At 39.2% G+C, this 10,880-nt stretch overlaps 1 protein-coding gene across 2 annotated transcripts in view; it reads right to left on the reverse strand.

Moving 5' to 3' along the window:
• The window catches only part of LOC107751868 (ZZ-type zinc finger-containing protein 3), a 39,966-nt gene that overhangs the window by 18,824 nt on the left and 10,262 nt on the right, over positions 1-10,880 (reverse strand). Inside the window, exons 2-3 of one of the 2 annotated variants that reach the window (XM_016567636.1) lie at positions 8,742-8,818; positions 2,833-4,306 (exon numbers count right to left, since the gene is read on the reverse strand). In XM_016567636.1, the coding sequence (XP_016423122.1) occupies positions 2,833-4,241 (1,409 nt within the window). In that variant the 5' untranslated portion in view covers positions 4,242-4,306; positions 8,742-8,818. The remainder of the gene's footprint in view (positions 1-2,832; positions 4,307-8,741; positions 8,819-10,880) is intronic. The other variant, XM_016567635.1, reaches the window with a different exon arrangement.

The following is a 10,880-nucleotide window of genomic DNA, read 5'->3' on the forward strand; positions in this document are numbered from 1 at the left end:
GAAACTTGTTTACTTTTTTCTTACTTTTATTACTTGTGGAAAAACTTGAAACAATTTTAAATAAGTATAAAGAATGGCATTGGTTTTGTACATTTAATTTTTGTTTAACGTTATTAATAAAAATGTTGTTCAATTAGCATGTTTTTGTGTTTTGCTTTGGTACCGAAATTGGTATCGAGAACCGTGGATTTTCACTGGTATTGGTACCGAATACTGAAATTTTGGTACCGTGACAACACTACAAGAAACGCGAGCGCAACAGTCAAACGTGTCCATGTTCACATAGAAAACAATGGAAAAGCAGCGCAATCGAATGAAAACCTTTAAAGAACTACTACTGTATTTATGATATTTCATGTTTGCGTAATGGTGACATCAGGCTGAAATCTGCTGTTCATTGTTTTTACAGAACATTTATAGTTAATAATAGTCTACTAGTTTTATACCTTTAGTCATTTTGAATTTGAATTACCTTGACTTTTGACTTTTTTTTTTTTAAAGCCGTTTCCTTGTATTATTTCTGAACATACAATATGTATAAGACAAGTTTGTACAAGATGTAACTGTAGTTCATGCATCTTTTTTGCAAAGTTATTTAGGCCTAACAAGTGATTTGTTTAACATTTACATTGGTAACTTCATGTGTGGTGCACTTGGAATAGAATTTTTTTTTTAAGTAGAGGGTTAATAAAGAAAAAGTTACTTGAATCATGTTGTAGTTACATTTTCAAGTTGACTTGTTACAAATTGAGAACCGGTCAAACGTTCTGAAAAAAAATTGAGATTTTATTTTTTTTGCCATATCGCCCAGCCCTACTGTCAACCAATTAAAAAATTAACTAATCACACATTTTTCGCATATTAATATATTTATATTGTCATAATTGTCATAATATATCAATATTGTCATAATTTAACACTGAACCTCAAAATTAATGTACAAAGAACATATAGATGGTATATTTTAAATGTATTTAATGGCATCTTTTTACTAAGTAGCCTATTATTAATGAAAGCCAGTATCATTGATACCAATACTGCTACTGATGTCTCTATTAAATGCATTTTCTCCCCAAATTTAGCTATTAATTATAGCCATTCAACATTACAGTATAATTGAAAGCCATTATTCTTCACATTTAAAGGGGTCATATGATGCGATTTCAAGTTTTCCTTTCTCTTTGGAGTGTTACAAGCTGTTCGTGAATAGATAAGATCCCTAAAGTTGCAAAGACTAAAGTCTCAAACCCAGAGATATTCTTTATAAAAGTTAAGACTGGTCCACACCCTCCTAAAACGCCTCGTTCAAACACGCTCCCCCATGTTTACGATGTGGGAAGATTTGCATAACGCCACCAAAATGTTCACGCAAAGAAAGAAGGCGTAACTTTATTGTTGCTGTTGGCCGCCATGTTGTGAAGACGCTGTGTGTTTCGTTGCGAAAGCGAAAATACTTTGTCGAATAATGTGTTTTTTGAACCTTACACCGCATAAACATTTCATTACACCAAATACACAAAATAATGTTATTTTTAGCAACATCATATGACCCCCTTTAATAGGCTCTGAAATATATAACTTTTAATTTAAGTGAACTTAAGACAATCTTCACAAACTATAAATTGTATATGCATATTAAACTATATCGATTAATTTTTATTCAAGCCACAAAAGTTACTCAGCGAGCAGAGCAGTGAGTGATTTCTCTTTTTCTTTTGTTCTTTGATTTACATCAATGACAGACTGCAACAGGTTTCACTTTAAAAGCCGCACTGTCACTTTAAATCCTGATGCACATGACACGGATCTGACACACATCCGGTTTTCTCCCAACTCTTTACGGTCATTTAGGACTTTATTACTCATTTAAGACAGTGTTTACGAAGTCATTCGCCAAAACTGCGCATTTTGACATACTCGTGTGTGTTTTTGCCCATTGAAGCACTACTGGCGCACTTGTTTGAAGCAGCTTAGTGTATGAGCAGACTTTCAAACTATACGCCATTTGACAATCATCTTCGTCCAGTGTCTGCGCTATTTCACGCCATAATTATTACCGATAACACTGTCTTCAAACTAGAATTGTGGTTATCTCATAACACCCTCACACAAACGCTCATCAACGCTGCCTTCTATTGATGTTGCTGTCTCCAGTAGATTGTTGTTGTTCCGTCTCTTGCTTTTCTTTTTCGGCTGGCACGGGCCAGTGTTGCCACCTTGTGGACGAACTAATTAGTGCAAAAACAATTCAAGGCGCATATGTGACCTGTCCGGCCCGTGGGCCACCAATTGAATATTCCTGTATTATGACTTTCTAGGAAATGTGTTATTGGCAAAAAAAAACAAAAAAAAACAAGATTCCCACCAGCTAAAGATGTATGATATTATGTTTTTTAGATATGGCTAGGGTCTACTCAGGGGTGCCCAATCCTGTTCCTGGAGATCCACCATCCTGCAAGGTTCAGCTCCAAACCTGATCAAAAACAACTGAACCAGCTAAGTAATCTCTTAGCAGCACTTGATAATTACAGACAGGTGTGTTGGAGCAGGGCTGGGACTGAAGTCTGCAGGTAAGTAGATCTCCAGGAACAGGATTGGGCACCTCCTGATGTAGTTCAATGCTTTTAAAGGTTTAATACTTTGGATTTGGGGTTTGTTCAAACTAACCCTCAATATGAGGAACAGTAACAGTGGTGCTTGCCATAGCAAACACATCAAATTAATAAATACAAAAGGGTACATTAATAAACAAAACAGGGGTTAAAGGACAATGCATATCTTGGTTTACCAGAACTGATGACTTCAGACAGGACAGCATAAACCTGAACATACTCTTTGTTGTGTTTGAGAGCCAAGTGATCAGACTCAAAATAGTAGACATCCTCCTCTTCCTCCTCATCTTCCTCAGCCTGAGCAGCCAGCAGCTCTTTGGTGGATCGCGACACTCTATTATCTGACACTCCAACCTCTCCACTGACCCCTGCTTTCTCTGAGAGTTCATTGTCTGCCTCGCTAGAAAGTCCCAGTGCATCACGGGGAAGGTCTTTATGGCTGGTGTCCTCAGAAGAAAGAGAAACCGGCGTGGACTCCTCCTTCAGCGAACCATTGTCTATGTGTGGGGAACTGGGTTTGGGGGAGCTGGCTTTGAGCCCACTACCAAAGGCAGCGCGGCGCGGTGAAGTCCTCAGGGTGTATCGGTGTTCTTGAGGCTCTGTGAAGGAGGGGGGCTCTGCAGGCAGCTGGGAGGCAGTCAGCACCACCGTTTCTCCTGAGATATTCGAGTAGTTGTCAGAAGGGTCCTGCGGCTCAGCTTGAAAGCCGCCGTTGGTGCTCTCCTCTCTTGCGAGCTCATCCTGAGCCTGGCCGGCATCCCCTACGACATCCACCTCTACCTCCATCTCGGGTTCCCGGGATAACACGACCTCGGCAGCTTCCTCGGGGGTGCAGTTCCTCTCACAGTCAATCTGAGGGCTGTCGGACTCATTGGCTTGCTTGGGATGAGGGGATCTACAAGGCACAATAGGGTCGGGGGATGAGGGTGCAGCCTGGCTGCCGTTTAACAGTGAAGGACTATTGTTAAGCATGGCAGGGGAGGCACAGGGCTCTGGGGGTAAGGCTGCAACTTCTGAGTCCTTCTTATGGAGGTCAGTGAGGCCATTGGTGGACTTGACGTTTTCGCCGGCCTGCGGCGGAGGGACGATCTCCTCCACTGGGTCGTCCTCTTTCTGCTCTGCCTCTTTGTCGAGGCTGAGCGAAGGGTCCGAGGACAAGTTCGATTTTGCGCCCTCGTCATTTTCCTTCGGTGCAGCGGAATCAGGGCTCTCCGGTTTGAGAGAAGGTGCCTCCTCTACCCCCTGCGATTCACCAGAGCGAGGGCAGCGTTTGGCCCTCTTCAGGGCAGGGGAGGCTTCCGGCCCACCCCCGGCCCTAGGACGCTCGCAGCTTTCCGATTTGTCTGACTCGTCCTTCTCGGAGCTTGGCAAGCCTCGCTTTCCATAAGACGGCAAGGGCTCACCCTCCGCCTTGCTCTCGGCTACCTTTCCGACCTGTGCTCCGGTCTGCTGGTGCTGCTGACAGTCCTGCTTCTTCTTGGGCGAGCGGGCTCTGGGCACAGGAAGCAGAGAGCTCTCTTCTGGCTGGGCGATGCTGCGGTTCCTGAGGGTTCGACCACAAAAGTTCTCATCCAATCCATTTATCCCCACTGATGATCTTGTGATGCGCGAAGAGCGGGACGCGGCCATACTATGGTGGGTGCCTACTGTCTTCTCATCATGGTGCTCTCTCCTCAGCAGCAGAATGTGGGCACCTGAGGGACATGACGAGAGAAAAATTACATATCATCAAGATTCAAAGTTAAATGGGTTTGAGACTATTCCTACAGTGTACAATTTTAAAAAATGCCAACAATAAGACTTTTTCGGCAAAAATTGCTAGAAAAATAGCTAGAAATCAGACCACTATAAATTCATAAACACATTTATGCTGGACACAGTAACATACAGTGATGTGTTTACTATTTTTTACTCATTCTATCCAACGTTTCTGGAACAATCACAAATCATTCTTGCTATTTCTGTAAAACCTTGTATTTGTTAGCCAGCTAGACAACTTCATCTGTGTGTCATATCTAAAAAACACAATAAGATGATTTATCAAAAAGATAAACATGATGGACCAAAAAGCGAAATATGGAAAAATGAAGTAAAAGAAACATTTTAGCTGAAGTTTAAAGAAGTGACAATCTGTTTGCTGGATGTCCCTTCACAGTGGATCAATGAGAAAAGAATAACTTGTGTGTCAAGAATGAGAGTGCATTCATGGAATATCTGGAATATTTCTAAGGAAAAGAAAGGAAGGAGAGAGGGGTCTTTATTTATGGCTTTTTATGCTAGTGAAAAACATCAACTTATTTCTGAAGAAAATGTGAGTGATGTCTGCCTGTGCAAAAGTTGCAACCACAATGCCAGGACGCTGCTATGCAATAATTTACTTGTTCAAGACAGTAGAGCCAGCCAAGGTCTCGGATCTCTCCTTCAAAGCAAATCTGTAGGATTTTTTTGCTCGCTTAAAAAACCTAATAGTACAACCCTCCTTAAAAAGCTGCACAATTGAAGATAACATTAATGTCCATAGCACAAACATGATCTCCAGTTTATTACTTAGGGGTATGTGCATTAGTAATAGTGATGACGCATGAGCAAACATCACTAACAAAATTCCCACAATAGATCTTTAATGTGCACAATTTCAGAGGAAAATCTTTATCGCAAGTTCTTCTCTCTTGCTCTCACGGTCTTTGGGTTTGGTAAAACAGAGTCAAACATATACCACTGGAGAAATAACAACCTACGGGCAGGCTATGATCTACTGTTATCTAATATTCTATTAATACGTTTGATATTCAGAGGTTATCTGAGAGTTTCCCACAAGCTATCAATCTACTTATCACACATGTTCTTGCTAGGCTTTCCCTGGTGCATTTCTAAAAGTTGCTAAAGCTGCAGATGTGAAGGGGGATGGTCTGTATTTAAGCTGTTTCTTATCGGAGCTATAAAAGAGCTTTTCAACAATAGTCACTACACCACAGACCTTCAGTCTTGAAAGACTGATCATGGGTGTCTCTAATGAAGCAGTCAGTGCTCTGCAGAATCCTGTGAGCAGGGTCCAAAATTAACATTTATAAAGCACCAAAAAATTTAAGTTTGCTGGTACCTCTAGGTACTGCAAATTTACATGATGTAAACTGAATTATAACAAATCTAAACGTCACTGATGTAAAGCCAAAGTATATTGGGTGCCTTCAAGTCAAAGTATACATCCATGTTCTGTTCTGGCTTGCAGACAGTGATTTTCATTATCAAAACAGTCCGCTGATTTCAGCACATCCATGTCTATGCAGACTTGTGTGAGTTATTTTAAGGCTTAGAAAAAAAAGGTTGAAGCGCCAAACACAGCCATCCACACTCATGGTTAATGGAGTACACTTTAAAAGGCTTGACCACTCAAACTGTTCAAGATGGAGCAGAATGCAAAAAATTAGGTATATCTGGGTCCTCAGTGTCACATCAGATTCAAATCAAATGGTCAACTAAGAAAAACAGAAATGTTTTTCTCAGAGGAAAATTTCCAATAAAAAGTTTCTGGGTTTTTTTCTTTCGCAAACTCAAAGTGAAACATACACAAAATATTCCTAGAAATATTCCAAACCACCAAACCTCATATTTAAGAAATTTTCACATTTTTGTGAAGGCCATTTCATGGATAGACGTGATAAGTTACTTTTATATGCTGCTGTCTGTGACAAAATTACCTGCAATGTTTGTCACAATATCCTTTTATTAGTAAAAAAAATATAGGCTACCCTTTTATTAATTCTCAATATTAAATATAACAGATTTACTTTAGGCTTTTATTCACATATAAACAATGAACAAACCACACAGAACACATCAAAAACAAACATACTGAGGATCAAGCAAGCACATTTGAGCTTCTGTTTACCATATTTGATGTTCTTTATGTATGTGTGTTGAACAATGTTTATATGTGAATAAAAGCCTAAAATAAAATTGTTTCCTTCATATGAAACAACCATGTCACTTCACAAGACTTAGATTAAACCACTCTATTCATTTGGATTACTGTTACAATGTCTGTTACAATTTCTTTATGAACTTTTTCACGCATCACCGTTTTGGCAGAAGGGACTTTCAATTAAGGGACAGAAATTTCTCAGGTTTCATTAAAAATATCTTCATGTGTTTCAAAGATGAACGAAGGTCTTATGGATTTGGAATGACATGAGGGTGAGTGGTAACAGAATTTTCATTTTTGGGTCAAGTAGGCATGGGCCGATATGAGATTTTGACGGTATGATAACCTTAGATAAAAATATCACGGTATCACGGCATTGCGATTACAGCTCTAAAATATGTTATTTTTAAATGTCTGGGTAAAAAAACAACTTTTTTTCCCCACTGAACACATTTTATTTTTAAGAAACATATAGAACATTTTGGAACAGTAAACATGTCAGGCTAAATAATTAGAATAAATAATTAAATTCTTCTTAATTAAATGCAGTCACTTAAGTGAGCCTAAACCTGCAGCTCAACAATAATCAGAACATAAATAAATTATTTTCTGTAAAAAAAAAAAATCCCTATAAATGAAAAAAATATATTTAATACGACTGACTTTGTATTTAATGTGAAGTTAATAAAAACATAGTAAGTTACTAATTAGCCTATAACACTTTCATTGTACAAAAAGAGAGCAAAGAACGTTTACACTATCAAAGAACATTTTCACTTCAGTCCAGCGAATTCAAGCACTCTCAAAAACTCCCATAATAATCTCTAAAGCTGTTTACACTGTAAAATTAATATCTTACTTACATTCGTACATCTTCACTTTGTCGTTTCTGATGAGATAATTAGCCAGACATTTCAGTCAGCCAGCGCGCGCAGTGACGAAACAGTGTGTTTCAGCAGTGACTCATCTGAACGCCTCTGATTGGTCTTTGTATTCATAAACTCAACATAATAGTATGGGATTGGTTATAATGCGCAGTGCTTTAAAAACGTGTGTCTCTGGCTCTGTGCCAGCCAGCGAACGCAGATTTGAATTTAGCTGCTGGAGATGTTTTTCTTTTTTCATATGCATAGTTTACAGGACAAACTGCGCATTTCACCCAAAATTGTTTGGTGTGATATGATTCCAAATTTAGGGAACCCTAAAACCGCCCCTGGTTTTGAAACCGTGATTTTCCAAACCGCGGTATACCTTGAAACCGGTTATCGTCCCATGCCTAGGGTCAAGTATCCCTTTAAATGTTTTAAACATCCCCTTATTAATAAAAAAAAAATCGAAATAACAACATTAAATGGCAAATTTTCTCCTGCTATGGAGTAAATTCACAAGCCATCGGCATACGTGGCAAAAAGCTAATTTTGGACCCCGAGTATGACAAATGAAGCAGTCAGCCCAAAGACCAGTGCTTACAGAACATGATATATTGATATGGGAATGGTGAAATGGGCAAAAATCTGCAAGGCAGCAGCAAAAAGGCACCACATTTCAGCTGCCTCACAGGAGACTGAAAGGAGCACTGAGCTGGTACTGTCGTCTGCATTACTCAATAATTAGTGTGGTACTAAAGTCAAACAGACGCTTGAAGTGAGACAAATTAGATTACACCATATCAAATTTCTCAATTGCCTCCATTCTGCTAAGGCTGTGCAAGAGGATACATCTAGGACATATGCAGTAGGGGGGAAAAAAGGATAATTTTAGGTTTTTATTACAGCTAGAACACTTCCATAAAGCCTGTCCTTGAAGAGAAAAAAAACAGTTTTTATGAAACCATGGCTCTAGATATTTCACTAAAGACCACACCACATTCTCCAGTCCACACAATCTCTGCCATGAACCATTAGTGTGATCTGAATGATGAGAGGCTTTGAGTAAGATTTTGTACTGCTGACATTAGTTTTGCTTGAGAAATGAGAGGCACCTGAAGACAGTTTTACACGCATCCATTATTCACACTCCACTGAAGCCTCCTGGTGAGTGTCTAATGTGATTTGACCATGCATATAAAAAAACGAGACTGAAAACAGACAGAAGGTGTGATGTCAGGCCTGATTACTAAAAGCACTAAAACGGTTAGAAAACATACTACCCATGTCTGTTTAACTACTAGATTATATTTTCCTCTCTCTAGAAATACTATAAAAGACCTGTTTTTCAATACAGCAAATCCAAACCTGTGGTCGCCTTCTTTTCCCTGTTTTCTCATTTATTGCAATTTACTGATCTAAAAAAAAAAAAAAAACACAGATTTTTTTTTCCCCCTAAAAAAAACAAAAACAGGACGAATAATAGTCATCATTAGAGCCCGACCGATATGGGTTGTTTGGGGGCCGATGCCGATACCGATATTAGGGAGTAAATAGACAGATACCGATATATCGGCCGATATTCTTTATGTGTAGGCTATATTATAGTACAGTATAGTCAAAAGTTTGTCTAAGTAGTCAAGAACTTTTGACTGGTACTGTATATAAAATACAGTATATAAGCCTACATAAACAGAATATATATAAATAAACAAATTTTTGCAATGATAACTCAAATGTGGTGATCAAACACTTATAATGATGTGACAAACATAGGCCTATGTAGTGGAGGCAGGGTATTTAACAATTTAACAATAAACTTTATTATTCAAAATGAGTCTGACATCAGTGCACTTAACAGTAAACTTCACTTCACTTATTATAAATAACACAGAATATATATAAATAAACAAATGTTTGCAATGATAACTCAAATGTGGTGATCAAACACTTATAATGATGTGACAAACATAGGCCTATGTAGTGGAGGCAGGGTATTTAACAATTTAACAATAAACTTTACTGTTCAAAATGAGTCTGACATCAGTGCACTTAACAGTAAACTTCACTTCACTTATTATAAATAACAACACAAATAGAACAAAATATATATAACTAGGGATGCTCCGATCAGGATTTTTGCAGCCGATACTGAGTACCGATTTCTTGTCATGGTGATCGGCTGATACCAATTCTGATGCTTCAAACTTTATATACACGGTTTCATCGGGTGCACGCGCCTGGCCCGAAGTTAACTTCTGGTCTGTGTTTGTTTATCAGTCTGGCTATGGCGCCGGCTACAAACGCAGTTAAAGTTAAGGTGATGAGTAGACTGAAGTTGGGCTCAGGTGGTTGTAGTGTGGGATGTGTTTCCCATACATTTATTTATTTATGGCGCTTGCCACAATATCAAAACTGACCGATTTTCCAAAAGGCTTCGTTGAATAAACATGAGCACGTACTGCACGTTTAAAAATCAAAACTATTTCTGAAGGAAGCCTATCTTTAGAAAATTGAGGTACTCACCTTCATATTTCTTCATTAAATAACTTTATAAACCTTTATAAACCTAATAATTTGAAAACCTTGAGTGAGAAGTAATTTCACAAACAGCGCGAGTGAATCACCGCGCGCTCTCTCTCTTTCTCTCTCAAAATACGCAAATGGCTTCAATCACATTACTCCGTTTGCAGTGCGCATGTGGTGCGTATTTTTTCCGCGCTCATGTTAACAGATTAAAGCGTTCACACCGCACACGGTTACAGTCCAGCAGTGAGCTCCAGGAGCGGTGCGTCTGCAGCAGGGCAGAGATCGTTATTTTTGCCGCCATGCATGCACTGAATTAAAGTAACAGCGCATTGTTTGCAGTAAATATGAACATGGGTTGACACGAAAATGTAGTAATTACACCATAAATGCAATGCGTGTTCACAGTCAACAAATTTGGCTTTTTGGCTAGGTTTAAAGGGAAAGAGCACTTTTAGATAAACAAGGCAATAATAGATGGCACATGTGGAGGTAAGAAAACAAAGTAGAGCCCGACCGATATATCGTTTTGCCGATATTATCGGCCGATATGAGCCTGTCTCCTGTATATCGTATCGGCGGGCCGATACGAACATTTTTTACAGAGCATATAACGCAGATAAAATGCTTGAAATGGTGTAATTACTTAGTTTGTCCAGCAGAGCGCGCTCCATTGTTTGCTACTGGCGACCTGGATGAAACGCTTTAAAGCTTAAGTCTATGGAAAACCATTGAAACTTTGACATGACATGACATTTGACATGTGGCCAAGTATGGTGACCCATACTTGGAATTAGTGTTCTGCATTTAACCCATCCATAGTGCACACACACAGCAGTGAACACACACACACCGTGAACACACACCCGGAGCAGTGGGCAACCATTTATGCTGCGGCGCCCGGGGAGCAGTTGGGGGTTCGGTGCCTTGCTCAAGGGCACCTCAGTCATGGTA

This window comes from Sinocyclocheilus rhinocerous, unplaced genomic scaffold (assembly GCF_001515625.1).
Source record: "Sinocyclocheilus rhinocerous isolate Xijiao unplaced genomic scaffold, SAMN03320098_v1.1 scaffold351, whole genome shotgun sequence".
In the NCBI taxonomy this organism is placed as follows: Eukaryota; Metazoa; Chordata; class Actinopteri; order Cypriniformes; family Cyprinidae; genus Sinocyclocheilus; species Sinocyclocheilus rhinocerous.